The sequence below is a fragment of the Strix aluco genome, chromosome 4 (assembly GCF_031877795.1).
Source record: "Strix aluco isolate bStrAlu1 chromosome 4, bStrAlu1.hap1, whole genome shotgun sequence".
In the NCBI taxonomy this organism is placed as follows: Eukaryota; Metazoa; Chordata; class Aves; order Strigiformes; family Strigidae; genus Strix; species Strix aluco.
The window spans coordinates 118,625,956-118,653,000 of NC_133934.1; the positions used below are offsets into that span (position 1 = coordinate 118,625,956).

At 38.2% G+C, this 27,045-nt stretch overlaps 1 protein-coding gene across 5 annotated transcripts in view; it reads right to left on the reverse strand.

The window, feature by feature from the left end:
- BEGAIN (brain enriched guanylate kinase associated) overlaps positions 1 to 27,045 on the reverse strand; it is a 165,828-nt gene that overhangs the window by 115,820 nt on the left and 22,963 nt on the right. For 3 of the 5 annotated variants that reach the window (XM_074821599.1, XM_074821598.1, XM_074821595.1), the window contains exon 1: positions 3,801 to 4,113. The exons of 1 other annotated variant lie outside the window; for it this stretch is intronic. In XM_074821599.1, coding sequence (XP_074677700.1) covers positions 3,801 to 3,814 — 14 coding nt within the window. In that variant the 5' untranslated portion in view covers positions 3,815 to 4,113. Of the gene's footprint in view, positions 1 to 3,800; positions 4,114 to 27,045 lie in introns of those variants that run through there. One more of the 5 variants, XM_074821597.1, reaches the window with a different exon arrangement.

Here is a 27,045-nt window from a genome sequence, read left to right on the forward strand (position 1 = left end):
TGCGGAGTGAGATACTCTTCAGTGTAAGAAACACTGCGAATCTGGTCAATATTTGTGTACAAAAATATATCTGGAGGTCTCTTACGCCAAACCTTACATAATTTTCGCTCAAAAGATTGAATGTTATAACCTTTATTTCAGGCAAGATTAAATGGAAGCAAAGAAAAAGCTACCAGGAGTTTGTACAGGAGTTTCAGTAGAACTGTTTTTTTGTTTGCATGTCTAGCCATGCTATGAATTCAATCTGACTTAAAGGAGCAATTTCCAGAGTACTCACAATTTTGTATGCCAGCCACCACAGATCTCCAAGGCCTCAGACTTGAAAGGCATGTGCTTCTCTTGAATATATGCACCAAAGATAGCACACTGCCAGAAGTCAAAATAAGATAGTATAGGTATATTTGAAATTTATTTTAATTAACTGAGATTTTCAGGCCTTGTTTATAGACATGAAGAAGAACTAGATCCCAAAAACTGTATTTAAAAGGTTGTAGTCAGAAGTAATTAATGTTTAAAGTGACTATAACCATACACAGCCAACCTACATAAGTGCAGATCCTCAAGAGGTTTGTGATTAGTAGTTAGCCTTACTTCCTGCCTAATATATAGGTACCTTGAGATGTTATAAACACTATGTACTGCTAAGAAATGTTCACAGTGTGAAGGCTTCAGTGCAGTAACTGATTCTTCTAGTCAAAGTTTTAGCACGAAATAGCATGTTTCCACTTCTAGAGGAAGCTGTCCCTGCGTCAGGATAAATACTAATAACCTCCCACCTCTGCTTCCTACCACTCCTTCTACCTGCAATGCTGTCACAGTAACTCCCTGCTGAAAAGGACAGCATGTGACATTGCAGGCAGGTCACAGCAGCTCCTTGGTCTGCAAGGCGAATTATTGCTGCGTTATGTGAGATGAATTGCATCATTCCAGCTAGATTCTGGGTGAAGGTATGTAACATTAAGAGGTGTATTAATTTGCTGTACCATTGCTTGTGCTGCCCTGGCTCAGTGAATCTGGGGCCAAATAAAGCATGGGTCATAAGTGGATCAGTTTTGCAGGCTGTGGGCTCTCAAGGACTGTCAGTGTGGAACAGCTCCTCTGAAAAGTGTGATCCTCTGCACCTGTTCTTCATATTTAAAAGACTTTCTTATCTGAAGTGCACTGTGGAATGCAAACCTGGATTTCTCTAACCCTGAGGGTTTTCAGCCTGGCAGTGTAAGTGGTTCTGTGGGTATCCACCTTGCTCCTCTTCTCTTGTTTCTTCAACAAGGCTTTGGTTTGTTTCCTTTTTGCTAATTTCAGACCCCCTTCTCCTCCCTCTTTTGCAGGGGCCTCGTACCCCCTGTGCACTCCAGCTCTGCAGCTAGTGTGGCCTTACCCTCTAGCCCTTGGGCCAACACCATCCCAGCTGATGTGGGATGGAACATCCTCAGCTGGTTGCAAAAAGAGAGTGGGGAAGGAGCTGGGCCCAGGGGATAGGGCAGAACAAATTCAAGTATCATGTGGGAATGGCTTTTCCTGTGATGCTACACCAGTTTCTGCATGTAACAAAAAATACCTATTTCCTCTCTTTTCCCTCTTGTTTCATTCTTCCTTCCCCTGGCTTCAGGCTCTCTCTCTCTTCATGGCCTCTCTGAAGCCACTGTGTTTAAAAGACAAGGTAATTTGGTTTTTAACTGGGTGCCAGACTTGGATAGGTTTAGGAAAAATCTAGTTCTCTCAGGTCTGTGGGTTTACCATGTATTTAAAATAATTACTCCAGATTTGATTACTGTTTCCTTAAACTGGTGAGGTTTCTACCAGTTTGCATCCAAGATGATGACTATAGACAGGGAGCCTGGGAAAGTTTGGGATAGATCAGCATGACTTCTGCACTGAGTCCTGCCAGAGCATCCCCAGCCCTGCTTGCTGCTCCAGTCAGCCGTGCCTGGAACCCTTGCACCAGCTTGGGTGATGGGGACAAGCATCCATCAGAAGCAACTTTTAGACACAATTGTAAACAGAAAACTTAATTAACAAACTCCTGACACAGCCTGAACCTTCTCTTGTTGAAATTAATGGCTAAACTCCTACTTCCTTCAGCAGGACAGTACAGGCTTTTCCACCTATACAGTGCTCCATGAGTACTGAGATAAGAACTGCTGCATGCCTGACAGCTTCAAAACTATGGTGCCAGGAAAGTGGAGCTTTATGGCTGTTTACTCTTGTCATAGCAAATTCTATCTCTTTCAATACGTTCCTGAGTTTGTTCTCCCAGCCTCTGCAGCCCATTATTGCAAATGTTTCAAGAGCCTGCCTAGTAAAAGAAGAGGCCAAGACACGCTCAGGAAAGTATTAAAAGTATTGCGTTGCATTTGTGCACAGATGCTTATCAAGCAAACATGTAAATATATATTTACTTGCATCTTTCAAGAGAGTAATTCATGACATGAGTGTGCATATACTGCAGGTGATCTTGTTTGGAATTTTTACAAAACAGAGGACCATATACCGAGGTCCTTTCTCAGTCATTACTCAGGAAAACCTCACAGCTTTAATGTTATAGTGCTTATATACATGCAAAACCATAATATATCACACAGGGTTTTTCCTTCAGCTCAAAAGTTATAATACTTTCATCGTCATGAGACGCTACAAAAAATGTACAACTGAAGCACTTTATTTATAAATTGTATTAGAAACTTTCAGACATGCGTTTTCAAGTCCACTGTAAGAGACTTAACCTCCTCCTCAAATGAAAAACAGGATTTTGTTTCCAGCCCAGAATTCATTAAACACTCGGCCAAATCTCTGTTCTTTCACATTTGCCACTTCTTCCCCAGTTATTTCCAGAATTTTAGAACTTTTCTGCATTTCTAATAACTCAGGATAGCCATTCCAAACTCAAGGAATCTAAAAAGTTGTGCTTGGACAACAGTTGTCACTAACCAAACTGAGTCACCAGGTTCAGAGAAGGAATTTGGGCTTGTCCAATAAAACCAAACAAGAACATGGTCAGTGTTTCGGTTTGTTTTAATAAGATCCATTAAATATTTAAAGGGTAGTAAAAAGTTCAGCTTTTACCTATCACTTTGATAATACCTGGGGATTTTATTAATAGACAGGATTTAATTATTTTTTTTAAATTTATTTTTTAAAAAGGACTAGAATGCTTTCTTCTTTCTTTTTCTTTCTTAACAACATACACAAAAGCAATATCCCCCAAAGCAGACTTGCACTCGGACATGAGATGGAAAACTTACATTTGTAAAAGCCATCTCCTTATGCTTAAAGCAGAGAGATGTGCTGAGAAACTGGTACAGTATGACATTTTAAACACAGAGGAGACAAGATTTATCTGGCTGGTATACAATATAAAACAAAAATCGAACACCAATGTTACAGCATTATATTGAAACAAACCACAGTAATTAGATGCTTTGAAGTCAAGCCTATATTTTCTTCAGCTTTTTCATGAATTATTGATCTACTTTCCTCATTAAATGGAATGGCAGGCTCTTGCAGTAAATGGACAAGTGACTACAACATTTATATAATCAAATATCCTCTGCATCTGGCAATACAACATGTTTGTGTATAAAACATCCTTTCTGAATTGACATCCCCGCAAAACAGATTTACTAGAATAACCACATGCCTTCCCTTTTGTCTCTAAAACACAGCTTCCCTTGCATCATCATGCTATCCAGTATTTTACACTGATCATATTAAGCAAAATATTTTCCAAGAGCCTGTATCATCCATTGTGCAACAGAACATTTCTTCTCTATAATGAGATGTAAATAAACTGTCTCACTTACCTTATTTTCTCCATCTCTGCCGCAGAGGCCTACAAGAAATCAAATAATAGGAGCAAGTGAATGAAAGAAAACATTCACTCTGCAGATTTATGCATAGTTAAGGCTTTCCAAATGGTTTTCGACAAGTGTCTACAAAGCGACGGTAAGCGAACCCCACATCTGCATTAGCCGAAAATAACATTGACAGATGAACTGGGGAATAATGCAGCACGCTGCAGGAGCACTGTATACCCACGAGCCATGGGCAACAGAATGACTCAGTTGTAGCGCTGAGGCAGAAAATGGGGAGGAAAAAAAAAAGCAAGCAGCAGCAAGTAACAGGTTACTGTGCCTCCTGGGTTTCAGAGGAAAAGTTGAAATGCGGTGCTACACTCTGCGCGGTGGGCATGGCAGCAGGGCTCTGCTGGCTGGGAAACGACAGTGACTTCATCACACGTGAATTCTGAGTTCAATTCATCATCTTTCTGAGAGCCCGACAGATGGAAGGGACACAAGCTTGCCTCCTTAGTAGGAGTTTTGAGTAATCAAATTACTTTCCTCAAGTAATAGCTATCTTGACAATTAACATCTCAATACATGGAGGCTTTTTGTTAACCCTTTCACTACTACTTACCGGGGCTGTAGCTTACAACTCCTGTAACTCCTCAGGTCCCTCTGCCTGCCGCTGCAGTCAGGCTCCCATTAACCCTCTGACAGCAGCTCGGCACTTCTATAGCCCTGAATCTTTACATCCCGGCAGAGACGTAGGTGGTAATTTCATTAATCTGTCTGGTTTCTTTTTACTGTATAGATGCTGTAAATGCCTACTTATCTATAGCATGGAGACTCATTAAGCTTGCTGACATTACTTATATCAAAAGCATAGTCTTGTTAACCCTTTGGTTTCTTTTTCATCATTATCTCACGTAGATCCTTAATAGCTGCTTCCATTTCATTTTATCACACCACTGGCACAGAATCTCATAGATCCTCCTGGTCCTGCTTTATTGTAACTAAGGAATGAGCACTTGAAGCAATCCTGCAATCTCTAGAGCCAGATAAATCTCAGCATCACAGAATCTCTTATTTATACTGAAGGTATTGCCCATTAATCACGAACACTTTGAACCTTATTGACTAATGGCTAACAATCATATTTGAGTATGAAATAAATTAAAAATAGGGAAATGTATATTTAATGAGTTAACCAGCAGGAAATTTATCAAACTGCCTAATAAAACATCCCAAATGACAAATTGCTGGTTCTTTATTGGGTCACTCATCTTCCCTTCTGCTCATCTACTTTTGATTTGCCCATTAGAGAGGTTGTTTGTCAGACTGCTGTTTGCATGATAATTTCTGATGACATACATTAAGGATTTTAGGCATTCACCATAACTTGGTACACAAGAAGCCAGCTGCAGGAAAAGCCCTCCTCGGCTTCCCAGTAATGGACGTAATATATGTTTTACGTGGTCCCTGCATGTCTGTTGGAAGCACAGGGTTGCCCATGATAAATCCCAGATTTTGACATTAAAAATCTAACCTAGGGACTCATAATTACTTTCTAATTTATATCTATCCATTGAATCCATGCATATTCTGTAGTATGCAGGATATAGTTTAAACATTGCTGGCCAGAAAAATGAACCACAAGGGTTATTTCTCCCCGGGCACAGGAAGTTACTGGCAGCCCCATGGGCTTGCCAGAGATTAACTCTCAAAAACTGCCCTAATCATCATTTTTCTGTCATTCTGGGGAGACGGGACATAGTTTTCTCTAGGGCTGCTCACTGTTGCTTTGCCTGGAACTGTGGGAGTCACCCATGAAGACAGGGTACTTAGAGTATCTGATTTCAGTCCTTCTATTATGACAGTATCTAGAGACATAAGGGGAAGCTGCTTGGTCTTGTTTTTGCCTAATGCTTTGAATATTGCTGTACTCATGGGGTTGGGGTGGGGGTTGCTTTGTGTGATTAAAGTGCAGGATGGAGAAGAGGAGCTGTAGGCTGGCTTTCTGGCTATACTCATCTGTGAATGCAGGTGAGTCATTGGCTGCCAATTCCGACAGGAAATTAGTGGGGGAAAAAAAACACAGCAAATGCCTGACACCAAAACAAACCAGAAAACTAAACCAAGCTGCAATTAGTTCCGTATAAACTATTCACTTTTTTCTTTCTTTTTTTTTTTTTTCTAATGGTAAGGCTTTAGGCTTTTTTATTTTTTTTTTTTAAAAAAACCACTCTTCACAATAAAAGCTGCTTATTTCATGTAACATGGCCAATTTTCCTTTGGACCATCAGGGATGTTCTCCTCTGCCTTTCTCTGACAGCCTGTGCAGTGAAGAGAGGGCTCCTTTCTGATGCAGGAGCAATGGGTTTGGCTCAGTCCTCCTCAAGAAGAATGCTCTGACCCAGGTCAGAGCCCTTTGTGGGCTGTGGCACTGCAACGCTCCGTTACTTCTTTTGATGAGGATCCACTTCTAGTAAATAAATAAGAGCACATGAAAGGACTGGAGCCTGCATGTTCTTCAGGTGAATGCCCTAGCTTTCAGGCTAGAGTCAGATGAGCATATAGGAACTTGAAATGGTGAAAACAAAGATAGGAGCATCTAGAAATGTAGCTTTTATCCCAAGCAGTTTATTTTTTTAGATAATTGTGTTCCTTAGGTCCTTTTTCATCCTTTTATTTTTCCTCTTTTCTTATTCTTCTTCCTTATTTTTTTCTTCCTTTCTTTTTTCCCCCAAAAAAGCCTTAGCAACTAAAAATTATTTTAAAAGTCTGTGGTGTTCTGAAAGAGCTCTGTTTTCACAAGGTGACATTTTTACTAAGGCAAAATTGCGGTTTCCTAGCCAGATCCCTGCTATTGATATAGCCTGTGGAAGTTTAGAGATTACATCGTCCTCCCACTGCTCTCTATGAAGGTTCCTATCTGAAATATCCTACTGAATTGCTTTTAAAATATATTATAAACAGGTCTGAATTGACCACTTTTAGGACCAGTCTTGTCCTGAAAGTCTTGTGGGACCTATTTCAAGCAGAAAGACTGAAGTAAAGGTTGGTGTAAGAATGTCCTTTATGTTATGTCATTCATAAGTTGCTACTTGCTAGTGAGTTGATTCATTTCAAGTGCTTCTTCGAGCCTGAACTGAGCAGTGTGATTGAAGCTGTGTGATTTTTTTCTTTAAATAAAATATTTTAAATTAAGATCAGTAATTAGCTTTAATTACAGAAATATCAGATGTGATTTAAATACCTGAGGTTTTTTAAACAATGTCAATGCAGTGTGACTAAATAATTTATTTAATTAGCCTAAAAATAACAATTTTTGCTTTTAACAAAAAGGTTGGCCACAGTAATTTAATATCCTACATTTCCATATACAGTCTCCTACTTAAAGTACTGAGACTGGTTTGAAGATTTTCCTTTTAACAGAAGTACTTGGTGTGGCAACTTTGCCTGGAAGTACTTTCAGGCAATGATTGAAGGGTATTAGTAGAAACTTGTTTCTGAATATTTGAAGAAAACAAGTGTAAAACACAGAACTGTGGACTCTCCTTTTCTGGAAGTGCTGATCATTTAAAAGTCCTTTTTGATAAAGCAAATCAGTTGTCTTTTTTTTTTTTTTTTTAATCATGCCACCTGTGCCGCCCCCCCCCCCCCCCCCCCTTATTTTAGATTGCAAATTGATATTCTTTGTGCAAATTGATATTCTTTGAGAACAAAGTCATTTGTTGGCTTGAATGAAAGCAGGGATGCTGTTAATGCAAACCTCAGGAAATTTTACTGTGTTTTTTTTCCCTTTAGAATATGCTTACTGTTTTACAGACAGCATTAAAAACTCAAGTTCTTTTCAAGTCAGCAGAGCACATGAAAAATACTGTGATCCCCTAATTTTTTATCTCCCCATGTCAAACAACCTCAGAACAATGGCAGAATATTCTTAGTCATAAAGCTTAATATAGTGATCCAATTCTTTGATTTTTTGTTATATGATTGGTGTCTATAGGGTTGATTACTGAGCCAAAACCTTTTAAAATAAAAAGTCATGTTTATGGTCTATCATTCTGTTCAATTCACATAGTGACTGCATTGGTAAAATACTGTGTTTATATTTTATTTCCTTTATTGTATTATCACTTTCTGAAGCACAAGCAATCATGAGATTTCAGATCTTCCAGATGTCTAATGGAGTTTCCCTCCCCTAAGATCTTGAGGTCAATTTTAATCCTTCTGCATCTTCCCAGTCTATGTGAGAAAAAGGAGGAATGCCCTGGAGGTGATTTTTTTTTTTCCTTATTATTTTTTGTTTTCTTGGAAAGAGATGTTTCATTTTAGAGGGAAGGACAGGACCCAGAGGATGGCTCAGTGTTCACCCATTTTCCCACTGAGATCAGTGGACTTTGGATTGGCATGTTGGCTAGTTACTAGCAAATGTATGAGAATAGAAAGAGTAGCCGGAAGTTACTGCTGCTTGTTTAGTCTGACTGTTATTACTCTGACTTGTTAAGTATTGTGGGAGTTGCTTTTATTTCTGTGGTGAAGAAAACTGTAAATGAGAGTTCACTCACAACTAGTCATTTGGACTTCTGGCACATTTGTAAACTGCCACATATTTTCAATCACAACTATTTCACTTCAGCATTTCTTTTGTGCTTGCAGTTGTACTAAAGTTTTATTGATAGGAACCACTGTGGCCGTTTTCTTTTTTTTTTTTTTCCCTATAGGGTACAAGAGTAAAATATTTGATTTAATAAAATTTACAGACTACACAATTTGATAGGATCAATCTTTAATTAGGCTCAATCAATTTTTAGAGATTTCTTCATACAGGCTTTAAAGTACCACTCAAGTGATTCCTGAAGAAAGACTAAAATTTAATCTATAGAAACTTTAATAGATCTGGAGGAAGTGTCCAACTGCATTTGACTTGGCTTCATGTATTGAACATATCTAATAAATGTTTACAAAAAAAGAAGAATCTTTCTGTAAAACTCTTGCCTGAAATTGTCATGGAGATACAAAGAAAATTGAGTCCAGTTCTCCACGGTTTCCACTGTAATAAATATTTTGTTCAGGAAACACCTCCTCCAAGCATACCTCTGCATCATGGGCCATAAAAGACCTCCACTATTCTCAGACCATCTGGAGACAGTTAATATCTGAAAGGTGAAGAGGCTTAACACTGAGGGAAGAAGGCAGAAGAGGTCAAGACTAACATCCTATGTGCCTGCAATACTGAGAAAATTGTTGGGACCATTGGACATTTTCCCCAGGAAAGAGGAACATCACACATACTAGAAAGAATGGGAAGGTTCATTAAGCTGTGGGGTCTTTGCATGTCTGACCTAAGGACGAGCATCTGTCAACCAGTTTAGACATAAGTAACCATGAGTAAGACATACCAAATCTCTCAACACCACCAAGAGTAGCAGTGCACATCCCCAGCATTCCCTCCCTATCTGGGACCAACTTCTGGTGCTTCTTAGGGTGAAAGAAGACATCCTCCACAGCAAAATTAGATTATAAACAGAAGCTCAGATGTTTCAGACTAACTTCATGCAACAAAGATATGGCATAAATGGACCCAACCCAGTAAAGAAATAGAGAAATTGGCTTTCTAATTCTTAAAGCAGATGACTAAAATCAAGACCCAAAATTTTCACACCATAACTGAATGTGCATCTCCAGAACACCACTACTCTGTCATGCAATGTCAGTGAGGCTGCTGGACTCCATCTTGAAAGAGTTAGATTTTTTTTTCCCTGTGTGTTTCCAAAAGCTACTAAACTAATTGAAATCAGAGGGTGATTCTAACCATGTTAAATTTAGTAAGACCAGTTTATCTCTCTTTGATCTTGTACCAATTTTATGTTTAAAGCTTATTACTCCCACCCTGTTTTTAAATTCTGATATGCATTTATGAAGAAATGTCTTATTTGAGAGGGAAAACAAGGCATGATTCTTTGACTGCTCTAAGAAGATTATACTTCTTTCCCTCAGTCATTTCAGTATCCCTTCTCTGGATCTATTCCAAATTAAGTTAAAGCTGATTTGAAAGTGGGTGATCAGAGCTGTATGTCATATACAAAACACCTTGGCAGTACCTTGCATAATAAGATGAATGTTTCAGTGACTCTAAAGAAAATATACCTGCAGTGCATCTTAGGCTTGTCTCAGATTTCCTGTGGTTCTGTCACACTGGAGGCTCATAGATGTTTTACAGTCTAACAGTACACCTAGATCTTTACTTCTCTGCTGCCTCCAAGTGACGAGGTCCACAATGTGAAGTCTTTATGTGGATGGCTTTGCGTTAAATCTCATCCTGTTTCATTAGTCTGCTTAGAAATAAAACACTTCTTATATGAGCTTCCTAATTGTTGCCAATACCTCCAAATGCCCTTATAATTTAGGCAACCTGTTTACTGAATCAAGGTTGCTAACAAGTATTTGCAACAAGCTGTGTCCAAAATCTTCTTCCAAAGTTCCAATAACCTCTTACCAACCCAATAGACTTCCTTTTTAACATACTACTATTTTTTAAAAAATACCATTTTCTTTCAGGTTAATAATCTTGAATTACTCTCCATTATATCAGTTTTAGACAGTAATTCTCAGCTGAGCACATTTTGAACTGTTTCATGCAAATCTAGATAGACCAGGACACGTTCCTTGAGTATGAAATAGTTTCTCTTAACAAAAAAGTTACTTTTGCTAAAACTGTTGTGTTTTATGCCATTTCTCTGCATCCTTGATTGCTTAGGTTTCTTGACCATGAAGCCTTCACTCTATGTTACATTTTTTCCTTACCCGTTAGTATATAACTTTTGAAGCAGTGCACACAGTGAAAAGCTTTGCTTCTGAGCTTGCTGCTTCATGTGTCAATTGATCAGGATTTTGGGCTGGGGATTACCACAGGATTCCTGATATCACCAGGGTGAATAGGCTCAGTTTGATTCTGCCTTAATTATGGTAGTTTCTGTTAAATCTTCCTCATTCTTAATCAGATATCCTACAATTACTCCCATGTTCACTATCATTCTTACTGAAAGATGAGGCAAAGTATCCCTTTAATAACTGGACCATGTCTAAATTGTCATGAACTTCTGTCTGACCTTCAGGTCTTCCTTCTTTTTTTCTTTTTCTGTCTGTATGGTTGAAGATTTTTTCAGCACTACTCTTTTAAATGTCCTTAGCAAGGTCCAACCTTACTGAAATTTTGGCTGAAAGAGACTGGAGAATAACCACAACAGAAATAAGATAAAAAGAAATCTAGGGCATTTTTCTCACGATAGACCTTTAAGTCCTGCACAGCACATACTGCATGCATGAACGTGTATCAAATAACCACAAATTAAATTGAAACTATAACCTACAGGCTTCTCTTTCACATGCTTGGGAAAACATAGCATTCTCAAGCTGTTTTATTTCCTAATATTTTAGGATCTTTGTTTTGCTTCCTTAGTTTCATTTTCACTCTCTAAGGTCTCAGAGCCAGATTCCCAACAGGGGTAAATTAGCAGAGCTCCAGTGAAGTCAAGCCTTGCTGATTTATACTACTAGAGGGTCTGCTCTTAAATGGCTGTTTCAGTGAGTCAAGCTGATTTCTGCCATACCCAGTACTCACAGCTAGCATGAAATGCCATAGTTTCTCTCAAAAAACAATCCCAAAAGAACCTGCACCTCTTCTCTATGTTGCTTGGAAAACCATCCAGTGAAACCTGAACAAAGGCTACCAAAACCAGGAGGCTTCCTGCCTTAAAATGACAGTTCAGACTCCACCTGAATTGTTCAGTATGCTTTTTCTCAATCAGATGATTTGAACCTGTGCATGTAATTAATGTGATAAAATTGCTTATTTGTATTAAAATACTCTTTGTAGCCATCCGCAGAGATGAGGATCTGTGGTGTTAAGAGCTGTACAAATGTCCCATTATGAAGAGAAAAGCCTTTCCCGGACAATGTGACCAGCTAAAATGGAGACAGATACATGCAGTATTTTTGTTTTCTTTATGATACAGAGACACAGCAGCACTTTTGCCTTGTGAGAATGGATTGATGAACTATGTTTTCTTTACAGTTGTTCAGCATCATATGAAGCCATAGAATTACTAAACGTTAAAATACTGATGTGAAGCCACACTGCTTGTCCAGCTGACCCTCTGTACACTTCACTTCCAGCTAGCTTGACTCCGGTGTGACCCCACCAGCTACAGTATAACTGTAAATATTGTAAGTGAGTGGAAACCAAGGAGCAATCTAATTGACTAACTGGAGTCTGTGCCTTAAACTAATACAGTATATTGCCAGTATGCTTATGTGGGTGTCTATATTACAGACATTGGTAACTGTAATTACAGACATTACATTAAAGTATTCAGCCACAGCAGTTGCCATTTAAAAAGCTCCTGTTTGTCAATAGGTAATATAAAGTGATGTCTGAGACAGTCAGGAGTAACTGCAATATCCTGGTGCACTGACTCCTGACTTGTTAAGGATGGCTATGTACTGAGTGGGACCAAAGCTTGGGTCATCATGACCCAGGCTGGCATATGAATTCTAACATAGCTGATCCTATCCATTTCTGTGTTTGTGTCTTTATATCTCTACATATGTCTCTACATACTGGAGATGTTTTGTTCGTGAATGTTGGCAACGGGAAGTGGGAGAGAGAGATGAGAGGGGGAGCAGAACTGCAAAATTCCTACATCCTACACTTGTAGAACTCTGTTACAAAACATGCATTTTCTGCTCTAACTACATCTACATCTATCTAGGTGATAAGTGTAATCACCTGTGGTTCTGTTAAATAAAGCTTTACCTTTTATTTTTCTTATCGTGGTCACTAGATTTGTGTCCTGATTTCAGCACCATCCCTAGAGGAAGGGTTCAGAGAAAGGCAACCAGAATGCTAAGGCAGCTAGAAAACCCTTCCTAGCAGAACCAAGGCTGAAATGAGTAAAGATAATTGTTTTCAAACAAGGCAAAGATGGTTGTAAAGAGAAAGGAAATCAACCATTTTCCATGTTCGGTGTGGATTGAATAGGAAATAATGGAGTCAAAGTGAAGCCAAAAGATTTAAAGAAAATCTTAGGGGGACTATTTCAATCACAGAGATAGTTATGTACTGAGGGGATTGCTCATAATAGCTGTGGGATGTCCCATAAAGTTTGGAAGGATTCACATACAACTTTTCTGTCTTGGGACAGGAAGACAGACTACACACCTTTAATGGTCCTTTCTGACTCTTCTGACTGTGACTGCTCACCCACAAAGAAAGCACAACATAAACCAGTGTAAACATTTCTTTCAACAAGTGGAATTTGTTCTCTGCTTTACTGCCTCCTGAAAATAGGACATTTGTGTTCATGCCTTTTGTCACTTATGAACTTGTCTGTGGACAGGGAAGAGTAAAATAAACAAGGTGGAGAGATATACCCAGAAAATGTCACAGATATTTCCTTGAGAAGAAAGCCAAACTTCAAAGCTTTCGCTTCTCCTGTCACACAACACTGGTTGAAAACAATATCTGTTTATTGATTCACCTTATTTTTTATCCCGCTTCCAACCAATGTGTGTGGTGCTTGAAAGTCATACCAGTAGGGCTATATCTATTTCTGGAACAATGGTTATGCTACTGAACAAAAAGCCATGGACTATGATAGATCGTTTGGATTTGTGCCTGTAATTGTTTAAGAGAACTTTACTTAAGCAATAAAAGAATCAGGCCAGAGAATAATATTAAGGATATCTTTGATCTTCCTTCTTCAAACCAGTCTCTCTCTTCACCAAAGGAATAGGATCTTCCTAATAATACTATGGATGAGATTAAAAAAAAATCTCCCCAAACTCACAGCAGACTGGAAGGAAATTAGGATGTTGCATGAATCAAAGGAACTGGTTCTAGTCACCACTTCGGCCTATGTACCAGGAAAATCTAAATATGGGGAAGAAAAGAGAAGATCATATTCCTAGAAGTGCTATTGGTTGATGCTGGTTTTCTTTTTACCACAAGACACCAGCGTAAAACCTACTCTGTACGTTTGAGCCCTCAGTGGTGTTAGGGTACGTGTAAAATATGCATCTGTAAAACAGGCTGTAAAAGTTGCATGCCTCAGTCCTTTGCTGTTCAAGTGTCTTCTGCTATCTACCTGGTGGTCAAGAGATGATGAGGAACCATTAAATATTTGTAATCTATATCTATACAATGTGTAGATGTATTTATATAGATAACTCAGAGCCTCAAGATGGTACATATTAATTACCTTCAAATTAATCTGTGAGATAAGATAGGGTTTAGAGAGGTACTTATTTTACAGAGAGCTTGAGTTCTTTAAGGGAGTCCCAAAGTCAGACAGTTATGTTAAAAGGTAGAAGAGACTTGAACCTTACTCTCCTAAATCTTCAGCTAATTTGCTAACTACTTAATCTACCTCTTTCTTCATCTGTTTTTAGTCAGGGTATAAAAGTAACAAAAGCTTCTTTTGCCTGCTCCCCTCTGCACTCCTGCATGAGCCATCCAGATACTCACTCCAATATTGTCTAGTAAATAAGGTAAAATATTTCCTAAGCTGCAGTGATTTTGGTTTCTGCAAAGCCATAGTGTTACTGGTCTCTCTCAGCATCGCTGAGTCCAGTTGTGTCATTGTGAAAATTTTAAGATGACTTCTGCATTGGACTTGGATGGTGTCTTAATTGCTACAGGGTCATAAGAGGTCTTTTCTTCTTATATTCACCGCACTGTGCATTAGCATTCTTCTCAGGGGTTCTTTTCTGCGAGTTTAAAGAAGTCTGTTCTTACTCCTACACAAACCGTGGAATTGTTAGGCTTTACTGTGGAGACATTAAATCAGACTCTGGAGATTCCTTTGTCGAAAAGGAAGCTGTATTGTTAAAATTACATCTGGCTTTTGCACGTGTCACATTTCACAGGAGCATTGAGCCCATATAATCTAGTGGCTTTGCTTGTAGTCTTTCTCCATGCAGTGCTATTTTTAGATTTTCATCCTGTTGGAATTCAATAGTCTAGTTGTCAAGGCAAGAAAGAGAAGATGGCTAAGGTTGAATTTGTCAATGATTCAGCCATGTTTGTTGTTACTATTACTATATAATCTTACCATAGAGGGGGACAAATACCACATTCAGGACATATAATTGCATGGAACGGTCAGGTTTTAGATTGAAATTATAAAGTGCTTAAATATAATTACAAATTAGGTTTGAATCATTACAGAGTAAGTAGAAGTTTATCAGAAGACTCTGGGGGAAGTTGTAGTTTTCCTGAAAGGAATGACAGTCCACCACACTTTGAATTCTGCTAGGATTTTGCCCTTTTTTTCCCTCTCCCCTGCCACTTATGTCCCCATGGACACTTTCTTTCATCTACCTTTACTGTTACATGAAGGAGAGAAGAGTTTGGCTGTGGTGTTAGATGAGGTCATCAAAGGATCAGATAAGAATGTTATCCTATCCTTGTGCATGATAAAAAATGAGGACATTTGCAGTTAAACAGAATCAGGCTCAAAATCCATGAAAAGGCTGACTCCAGATTGGGGTTTAATATTGTGACGTTTCACCGAGCAACTGAAAAGCCATGAATGAAAAAACACATAATTCTTCATAGGTGAATACCTTTGTAACATATATCTATTTAAACAGCACTGAAAACAATGATCCAGCAAAGCACGAAACCCATATGCAGTTCTGATCACAAGTGTTATTTCAGTGAAAAGAGTGTGCTCTTGTTTTCAGCATAGCTCCTGGGTCATAAAAGAATACAGAATTTTAAGGATCACCAAATTACAGCCCCCAGTGATTTCTGAGATTCTTACTGTGCCCTCTCAGACACTGTAGCAAAACCACTCTGATTTAGAAGATATATTTCCTTTAATTCAGTTAAAATTAGGAAATACAGTCAATGTGGCACACAAGCTCCACAATGGCACCCCTGTCATGGAGTGTATGTATCCTGAGATGTTTAGGTGCTTGCTGTTGGTGCAGCTGTAAGCTGGGAGGCCCCGAAGGTGCAGGGAGCTGCAGGAGGTAAAGGTGCTGGTTTGAGGATGCTCAGGGTGCAGATCGTGTGCGTGTATGGGAATGGAAATGGCAGGCCTGGGGATGGCAAAACTCCCTCTCTGAACTGTCTTAAATGAGCTCAGCGCTTTCTATGCTGGCTGAAACCTGCCAGTGCACTGAAACCAAGTTTCTAGATATCAGACACCCAAGGTGTTATTGATTATAAAAGGATTTAAGGGTGGCATATTATAGATACAAGATAAAATATCTACTTAGAGAAATCTAACAACTCTTAAATTTTCCTGTTCTACAAGTTTAAGGTTAAATCACAATTTTTAGACAATAAGCCATAAACTTCAGTTGTTTGAGTGCTGTCTGGCAGGAAAACCTGATTATTGCCAGTTTGCTCTTTGCAGTGTGGAAGATTTGCAGGACTGAAGTACCAGTCTCCTAGCAACCACAGATCCTCTAAGAATCTTCGCTTTGATAGTTCCTAAAATATGTTAATGCCACTGGATATTGCAAAGTAAAACACTGGGACCCACACCTAATGAAATAAGGAATTTTGATTTATATCTTCAGTCCAACATAACAATGCACTAGTCTGCAGCCATAGCATAGTTCTGACAGTGACTCAACCAGTTTGGGTTGCTAACCGTTTTTGTTTAGTTTAAATTAGACTCATTACTAAATCCCAATAGTGCAAATGCTTATACACATAGCTGTGTACATGAGCAGTCCCAGTGGACTTCATGTGACTATTTATGTGTTTAATTACTTGCTGGACTAAAGATTTACTGTCTGAATTTTAGCAGACAATATTTTAGGACTGCTTCTCTTTCTTCCCCTGGTTATCTACATGCATCTTATTAGGAGATTATTCTCTGACAATCTGTTATACATATGCTGAGCAATAGAGAATTTAAATCTTGAAAGTAAAGTTCAAAGCTCATGGGAGATTTTGATTCAGCAATTATGTTGTTCTCAGAGCATCCTCAAAGTGTCTCACCCTTCCAAAGTGTAGTAAATCTTTCAGGGTGCAGCCCTGCGAGCAAGAGTGAAATAAAAAAGGAGCAAGCGTGTTAATCAATTCAAATGCCTACTACGAGGGACAGCTGCAGTGGTGTGCCAAGAGACATCAAAAGGGCTACACAGATGTAAGCCAGCCCAGGATGCAAGACTATGCATTTAATGTAGAATCCCAAAGGATATATTCATGCTGCTGCATTGTTATTTTTAATGAATGAAGCAGGAAGGACTGTAGTGCCAGTTGGAAGGGGCTGAAATTCCAGATATCTGAAAAATAAGGAGGAGAGATCAGAAATGTTTGTCAAAAAGGATTTTCCCCCCTCAACCATGCCTTTCCGAAGAGACAAAAGAATTCAAAGAAGAACAAACTGTACAAAATAGGTTCTCAGGAATCTTGCAATTGGCAAAAATGGATCTTCCCATATGGAGCTGTGCTATAAACAACACATGTATACTAAGTCTGTGTAGGGCAGTTGTGATGATTATGCAAAGAATAGCATTTCTCATCCATTTCTACTGATTATTGTTTAAGTGCCACAGAATCTCATTAATTCGGTCTTTATTACATTCATTATAGAGGCTTCACCAAGAAGAAAAAGTCTTCTCCTTATAGCTTTTATAGGCACAGGACAACTGACTGTTTGTGGTCAGAATATCTGACTGGCTTATTTCAGAGTGAAAAAAGAGCTGATAGAACAGAAGTGAAGCATATGAGAGGCAGTGTCGTGTCTGTCTCCTCCAGAGCAGCCCTGCCTGAGCTCTTGAGTGCAAGAAGGAAGGGAACTTTCCTTCTATTTAAAGCACTTCTATTTGCAGCATATTGAAAAGAGCTGCCACTAATTTCTATGCATGTAATCAGTAAGCAAAGCTACAGTAAAGTGGAGGGGGATCCTCCAGGTAATGAAGTCCTCTGTAACTGAGGATTATGGCCTTTTTTGGAGTAATTATAAACAGGTACTTCTAGATCTTCTAGATTTCTGAAACTGCTAAGAAAATATTGCAGACGTCTGATTGTGTGCTTGTATGGAGCTCTGACATTCAGTATCTTTTTAGAAGTTTCTGCAAAGGCACAGAAATTTGTTTCTGTGAGTTCTCTGGTGTGTGCTGTCAGCAGATACAGCCAGTTAGATTATTACTGCAGTGGTCCAAAAGGAAAGCTTTTTACAATCTTTATTTATAAGTGAGATTATAAGTGAAAAAACCAAGATCATAAACAGGCCTAAAATGTTTCTTTATTTTTATCCTCCTGCTTAACTAGCAAAAAATGATGATGGAATTTCATGACTGTAAAGAAATATCTTTCTTCTCTATTCAACAAGATTATTTCTTTCTTAATGCCTGCATCATTAGCACAACAGTAAAACTTGTCACCACATCAGGGAAGTTGTCTGATTTCTTGTTATATGGCAGACACATTATACAGACTGTCCTCCTTTGTGACCCCAAATGATTTCTGAGTCACAGACTGTATATGAAGTAGTGCTATTGACCAAGGTGGCTGTCACTGAGACAAGTGACTGAAACATAAGGAGAGACTACCAAAAGGCTATAGAGAAGAGTAGGGAGGTAGCAAATAATAACAGCTTACACCTGCAAACATGTCATGTTGTACTGATGAAATTTGTAAGAGAAGTATTATAGCCTTAATAGTGAATCTTCCAGTGCTTTGCTAGGTTAATGGTTTTCTGATGAATACCTGCCAAAGATAGGTGGGGAACAGAGAGGTTCTGGCCTTTTCCAAGCTGCAGAGACATTACAGAACTGGTCTCTTTCACCAGAGGTCAATAGAAAGTTACTGGACTCTCAATGTTTGTAGAAGAAATGCTTTTAATATGGGCCAGGGAAGGTTCTCCCTTGCCAAGTGGCAATGAAAGAGCAGGCCACATGTGAGCAGGCCACATCAGAGTGACTTTAGCCAGAGTGTCCCTATTAATTACTCCAGAAGAGCTTCTGGGGAAATACAAATGGAAAGAGAGTGAGAGTCAAGGGGAATTTCCTCCACTGCCACCAGAACTACTGTTTTGAGAGTGGGTGTTTTTAGTTATTATTTCAAAGGGGCTGGTCATCTTTTGAACTGTGTTATGTCCATCACTACTAGGAGAATGGCAGGTTTAGGCATCAGGAAGACAAATATGTAGAGATGAACAAGGACAGTCACTTGCAGAGACTCAAGGATATTGCACAGGTTTGGAGAAACAAGGAATGTCTGAGTGGGACGCTAATAAATTAATGAGCAGTGTTTTATAAATAGTGTCACCATATGTTGGCTTTCTAGTCAAGGTTAAATGAAGATATAGTGACTTTCTTTTAAAAAGTCAGCTAAAAAGAGAGCTAGCGTTTCAAACAGCAAAGGGAATGTTAGAAACCTTGGTTTAATTCCTTCATCTACTTCACATTTCCTTTTCAGTAAGCCTCTTGAACTCTACTATTGCAAAAATAATTAACTGTACTCACATGTGGAGATTTAGGGTCTAAACCTCCATCTATCCAAAAATTTACAGAGTACCTGCACTACAAATGTCACTGTTTGTTCCTGTATATTTATGTAGCAATTCATACAATGACAATTGCAATTCTAATTTTATTTCAGTTAGGAGAGTTGTATTATTACTGCACTGATTTGATGAAAAAGGCAAGGAAAATACATCTAATAAAGATTCAACTTGTTAAGCTCCATAAACTGAAATATATTTAGTATCTGTTAAAGGTTTTGTTTTCCATTTAAATTAAATTTTTTTTTTTTTTGTATCAAAGAGGGAAGATGTTGCTGTGGTTCAAGACTCCATTTCATCTAGCTTCCCAAATCTTGCTTTTCAACTCATTCTTTGTGTGACAATGGGACTACTGAGGAGATAGATTTGGGTCTTAGTATCTCTGTATTGATAGCTGTAAAACAAAGGTTGTTAACAGTGCTTCCCAATATCACAAATATGCAGAGAGAAGAAAAGAATCAAGGACTGTGAAATCTTCAGAGACAAAAGGAGCTGGACTCAGTAAAAAAAATCACAGGCAGTGTCATATCTGTAAAACACTTATGCCTGACTATGGCAAGGAAATGGGACATTAAATTAGGTATAAATTAAACTGAAGGCACATTTATATTGATAGTAGTCTTTGGTGTGACAATGCAGTTGTGAATATCGAGTAGTAAAATAATTGGTCTCGTGCAGAAATAAACAAAGGGAGGCTATGCATTTGCCAGATGCTGGTATCAAAGTAGATGGGATTTTAGTGCTGAAAATCTGTTTGAGAAATTAATCATCCTGATAAACTGGGGACAGGCAGATCAGTAAACAGTAAAGCATATAAGCAACTACAAAGTATGTAAGGATATTTTCTTAAAATAGCTTTCTGTATGTCCAAAAAAGAAAGAGTCACAGTGAGAATCTGAACCTCGAGATAGAGTATTATCATCTCATACAGTTGTACATTTCTTCTGTGAACAGTGTAAACATGAGGAACTGAGGGAAGAGAACCAGGGAAAGAGCATTGTCACCAGTGTGGCAGAATAAAAGATCCATTGAACCAAAAAATTCATATGAAGCATAAAATAAAAGGGAGAGAGATACCTAAATAAAATAGGGAAAGAGTTAAAAAGGACATATCTAGAAAATCTAGGAGTGAATGAAAAATAAAAGGCTCAGCAGTCAAAATAGAAATGTTAGTGTATAATATTAATATAACTATATAATTACAATCAACATGCCAGGAGCCTTTTTTCACGTACACTGTAGGAAAATGCCAGAGCCAGTTGGAGAAAGCCCATCCTCTGATGTCCTTTTTCAACTGGGAAAGGATCTAAATTTATAGACTGAAATTCTGGCTCTGCGTGATTTTTGCTATTCGATTTGACTGTTTCTAGAGTTTCCTCCAACAGGCATGTTCCTCTGAGGTAGAGAATTCACTTTAAGTTCCAGTTTGATATCAGTATTTATCAAGGAGAGGATGACATCACTCTTCTCTCTCTTAAATCAAAGGGGATAGCAAGGATTTGCTTGTAAGTCTGTACTTCAGACATCACTAGAAAGGGCTGTCAGGATCATCTCCTCTTTAGGCTGCAGTGAGGTCAGTCTAGCAGCCTGGCTATGACTACAGAGCCAAATGAACCCTCAGAAAGAAATACTTCATGCTGTCAGGTCGTTCTTTTTTCTCTTTAGAGCAATAACTGACACATATGAAATGAGCTAGTCAAGCTTTATAGGGAGAATTAATACGTTTTATTACACCAGTTGGTACATTCTGAGAAGCAAACAGAAAAGCCATGATGTTCCTGAAACTTTATTTGAAGAAACAAAGGTTTAAACACATAAAGAGGCTTTGTTGGTTTTTTCTTTCCCCAGCTGTATCACTTGGCCCAATAGAAGTTCTCTTGCCCTGCAAACATTGTCTGTCTATATCCTTACGTTTTCAGAGCAGAATAGCCCTGTGAAAACGTATGGTATGGATGTTGTGTATCCTTCCGTATTTGGCTACCACTGTATATGGTTGTCTTCAGCTTGAAGTTGACCCAAACACTCCCCTTTCCTAATCTTCCACATCAGTGGTCTCCAGAGTTGCATTTTGGAATTTATGGCTCCTGGTATCATAGCGTCTAATCTAAAGGTCTTATCCCTAATGTTTCACAAGAAGATGTACAAAGTGACTTAGTGAGTGATTATGGAGTAACCTGTAAGTAGGAACTAACTTTCTAACTCCTGTCAGGTAGAATTTGGATTATAACTTGCTGCCTGAGGATTTATATACCTTCAGACAAATGTCTAACTTCACTTTGATTCCTATTGATCTTTTAGACCTTCAAACTGTTTTGTGACAATGAGCTCCACCTACTCTCTGAAATCACTTCTTTTGATCAGTTTTGAATTTATTGCCTTTCTGTGTCATTTGAGTCTTTCATTCTTGCATTATGAAGGTAGAAACTGGAGCACCTGACGATAATTTTTCTACCCATGCTTTTGTATACGTTTTTCCCAAACTTAATCCATTCTTTTTGCTGTCTCTTCCTAAAGAAGTCTTTTAACTACTTTTAGTTCCTCTTTCCTAAATACTTTCTGCTTCTGCCTGGTGTTGGCAAGATGAAGATTAGAAATTTTTTCAGTTCTCTAGACTGAAGTTATATGGTCAGAAAAATTACATTTCTTTCTATTTGCTTTTCTGACCACAGCAGTGTTCAGCAAATCTTCCTACTGGGTTTTCCATGAGGGTTTTCTGCTCTGTTCTTGTCTTTTCCACCACAATAAATATAGACTTCTTGCCACCAAGCACACCTGGATTTGTCAGTATTGAATTTTGCCTTCCCTTGTGTTATACGTTCATCCAGCTCTGTTAGTTCTCCTTGAAATCTATCACCTCTGTATTTTCCTGAATAAGTTTATGCTGTCTTTAACGTTTTTTCCTTCACTCTTCATCTGCTTTTCCCACATTATTGATAAAGTATGACTCACTAGTCACTGTGTTAACCTATTATTAACCTTTAACTTTTATTAACCTTTTGGACCATTTAGTCCTACAATTTCTTTTTCTTGGCTTGTTTTGAATGACAACAAAACTTTACTTCTCTCACTCCTTTCTGACTTCTTGATTCAGCTAGTAGGAGCTCATCTTCTCTACAGAGCTACCGGGGGCCTAGTAAATGTAGCATATGCAATCTTTGGCAATGACCTGGAGAACATTAAGAAACCTTTGAGAAGGAAGTGTTGGGGAGTTGCACACCAGTCAGCCTTATCTTGGTGCCTGAAATGACCAAGGAGCATACCCTCTTTGAATCCATTCCCACACATTAATTTCTTCTGGTGCAGGATAATACTTGGGTCTCTCTTCAAGGCCACCCTTGTGGGTCTTTTGTCAGTCTTTGTATCACTGATCTCGTGTATTCTGTGCGTGGGGGTGAACATACCTCTTTAACATTTCTACCCCTCTAGTTTTAAATCCAAGATTACGTTAGCTTCTTTTCAGCTACATAGTCAGAACTCCTTGACCCTCAACAGGGTCTGTTTTACAGTATCCTAGTCTAAAAGTATGGCCTTTCCTTCTTACACCTAGATGTATAATTTTATCATTGACTATATTAATTTTCTTTCAAAAAACGAGATCACTATGTTTGCTTTGATCTCATAATTATTTACCACACAGTAAATATTTGCATTATCGATGAAATAAACATAATTTAAAAAGTTTTCTTTGCAATCACCAATGAAAAGGCTTAATATTGTTAGAGATGATTTCTGAGATCCTTGAAAGGTGAATTCCTTTGAAACAACCCTTCAGAGAGCTGTTAGTCAGTTCTGTATTCACTGAAAAAGTGTTTTATTGCTATTGTATAGCTCCATACATTTTTTAAAGGAAATCATCATGTCATATCAAATCAAATACCTTTAAAATACTGTTACAGCTGCTCTTTTAAACTCATCAGTCCTTCAGGGAATGTTGGACAGAGTGTGAAGCTGATGTAGTCTATAGGGATAGAAAATGCACAGTACTTCTTATCAGAATGATGACATTTTATAGAACTTTGAAAAAACCCAGTTTAATTCTTTCCTTCCAACCTACTATAATTATGCAAGACTCAGACTGAGAAATCAGTTGTTACAATTATTTAGCAGCGTAAATTGACAGAGGATCTGTGAGGACTATGCAACCACTCCTTTTGGGGGTGTCCTTTGGTCCTGACCCCTCTCTGTTCAGATTGGAGGCCTGACTGAAACACACTGTTGCTTCCTTCTGGAATGGGCAGCTGGGTTTTCCTCCCATAAAAAGCATGACAGGACAGTGGTAGGAGAGAAAGTGCAATCCGAAGTCTCACATGACATAGAATCAGGATTACTGAGGACTCATATGTGAGCATAGAAGCATAGAAAGTTGCCTGAAATTAACATCAAGCAAAAGAAGACATAAATTCTTCTGTTGAAATATATGGCTGATTCAGCAGAAAAAACAAGGTGGGGTGGGAAATACAGAAATAAAGAATGGAAATATGTTATCAGATAAACAGCCTGAAGGCAAAGCACCATTAAGGAAGAACTACTGAAATTCCTATTCAGAAATCTTGAGAAAGTTATTAACTTAAAATAAAAATGTGTTTGAAAAGTATAAACAAGGTAAAGAAAGGCCTCTTCATAAAAGGAGACCTTTTTTTCAAAGGAACCAAAAGGAATGGAAGCTTGACTTGTTTAAAAAAAGAGAAAAAAAGAAAAAAAGAAAAGATGCAGCAAGATCTTTTTTTGGAACATTTTTTAAACGAGCTATACCAAAAGATTACAAGTCACTTCTAATTAATAACTTATGTAGATAGAGTTTTAAACAAGCTGTTACTTTGAAGACATTCTTAACTCTATACTAAGTAGTTTGGTTAAATAAATGATCAAATATATGGCTGTGAAGTTCTGACCATTCATCGAAATGTTTCAAATCAATGCTAGGTAAACTATTAATAACCAAAGCCCTGGGAGCAAGTTATTTTTAACCAAAGGGAATTCTTAACGTTCTTTATCTCAGAAATTAAATAATCTAATTCTTCGTGAAATTAGGCAAATCATGTTGTCTACAAAGGTTGTTAGCAGTGCCAGGTTTTCTCCCATGGCTCCAGAATGGAAAAGCTACATCATCCTTTTCTATTAAGAAATTAAAGGCTCAGATAAATGTGGTTTCCACAGCATGTGCCCTGCTCTCTGATTCCTATATAAACTTCCTCCATGTTCATGACAAGAGTTGTGAATGGACAGTTTTCAAGGCATTTCAGGACTGAGCAGCTCAAGTGCAGTGCCTGTGCTGATGAGATGAGCAGGAGGATGTCTGGCAGCAGGAGTTTGGGGTGATCTGAATCTGTCTCCATGGGAGAGACAAGCTTGTGGGGGATGTGAGTTTACCAGGCTGCCAAGCTGACCAGCTGATATGTGATGACATCCCAGGGAAACCACCATCATTTACCTCCTGGGAATTACTCCCAAAGATACTCCCCTCTTACCTCCAAGCCGTACCTATCACATGGATCTCATCCAGTCTTGGTATACAACCCAAAGAATGAGTGGTGACTCCAAGCACATGCAAGTATTTCTCTGCCTGTATTTGTTTCATTGCCTAGCACATCAGAAGGCCCAATGGCCCACAGTGAGTGCTTGCAAGATTAGGCTCCCAAACCCTACTGCTTTGTCTTTGACTTCATGTCTCAGTAATGAGCAGTTCCACAGTGGCCATAAAGTATTATACATTGATAATAACGGCACAAATGTCATTAGACTTTCCTACTTACAGTATTTGTCATAATCCTCAAATCATATTGTTCCACAAATAAATAAAACCCGGTGATAGATAATTTCAGGCTTTTATTCCAGAAGTACATGAAAAGCTATAACTCTTTTACCGCTTGTTTCTTTTTTCCTCTGAGTTCTCTTTTTTGTTTTCTGCTTTTGATATTTTGAGAGGTAAAGTGTTAACATAAAACACTAACATGGCTGTCACTTAAATTTTAATGTGTTCTGTTAAGTGGAGACAGGCGAAAATACATCACTGAATAAAGAGAATTTATTTGAAGTACTGTAAGCCCGAAGTGAACACCCCATTGCACTAATTGTAAATAAAAAACACAGAAAGTATAAAGAGAAGCAGAGCTGTGCAAAGGTCTGCTAGATCAGGTATTTTCGGAAATACAGAAGACAACTGGAAAAGATTTTAATGGTGCACCTACCATCTGTGAAAGTATCAAATGACAATGGAAAGCAAGGTAATAAAAAGGTAGATTTATTTTTGACAGCAGCAAGTTCTGCTGCACTTTACTGAAGTTAATAGTTTCCAGTTAATCCAGACACAGTAATTTAACTGTAAAACTGCATCACAGGGGTTTGAGTGCTGTACTTGACACAGAAACGTAAGATATTTTTAACTTTGAGCTATAAAAGGAAAGCACAAATATAGAAATTCTGTGACTGAACTAAGTCTGAACTGCATCAGCGTTGGAGTTCAGAGAGGCTGCAAGTCCTGGTCTGCGGCTGACAAAAATGGCATTGACTGCTGGAAGAGTCAGGACAAGCCTTAGACAATTTACCACATTAGTTAGATTTGCCACATCATGCAGTCATTCCATGTAGATCAAAGTTTTCAGGGGTTGACAGTGCACTGACATTATAGATAGACTTGATTTATTATTTTTGGTTACATACAGCCCAACTGGAATTACATAAGTACAAAGGAATAATTTCTTCAGGGAGAGAAATTTAGATGGCACGCATGAGGGTTAATATGTTCGTAGATTTAGATGTCCTTAAAAGACCAATGAAGACAGCATTGCAGATATATTTGTGCACATCCAACACCTCTGTTGGAAAATGCTGTTATATTTGAAACCCAAGAAATCTCCCTAGAAAATATAACACTTGTGTCATTACTAAGGCTTACAGAGATGATGCCCTGATCCAGAAAAAAAAAAAAAAAAGGAGTTAATGTGATAATAGGATAGAGAACTTTGAAAAAAAACAGACTTATGGGTGTGGAGCTAAGAACCGTTTACTGCTATGCAAAAATTTTCCTTTCAACAAACTGAAGCAATCTAGAAGCTAGTCATTCTGTAGTCTTTTCTTCCTGTCATCCTAAAGGGACATACACATGCTTTTGTAATATTCTGTTATGACCAGGAGGTTCATAAACTTTATTAAGTGTGAAATAACAAAAAAGTATTAGTTTCACAATTCAGGGTCAACCTGTCTGCTCTGGTGAAAAAAGCAAGGTATACAGAGGTTTGTGGAAACAGGTAATTCTTTTGGCAAAAGTGTGTCTAATTTAGTTGCTGAAAGAAGGACCTGGCAGTGGCATTCATGCAAAACTGCCCGATGAAAAAGGGCTGCTCACTTTAAAAAATTTCAGGAAACTGAGGAGTGAAATAAACAGTTGTCCATGTCTTGAGGTATTTTGACAGTAAACACAAGCCTCAGTTGCCCCTCAGTGCCTCAAGAAAAGTTTATCCCATGTTCCCACCAAACTAAAATACCTTCACCTATAAGCCTCTTGTAGTGCTATACCTTTACCTTTCTGACCAGACTGCACACAGTGTTCTTAAAGTTATTTCCTTTCAGTTGTAAAGATTATATGATATTATAGCACCCATCATAATTTAGTTTTCTATTCTGTCTTTCAGGAAAAGATATCTTGTTTTCAGTAACAGGCTACATGTTAAAAGTTTTTAACAAAATCCAAAGCAAAGCATATACACTTAAGAATAGCAAGAACAGAAATG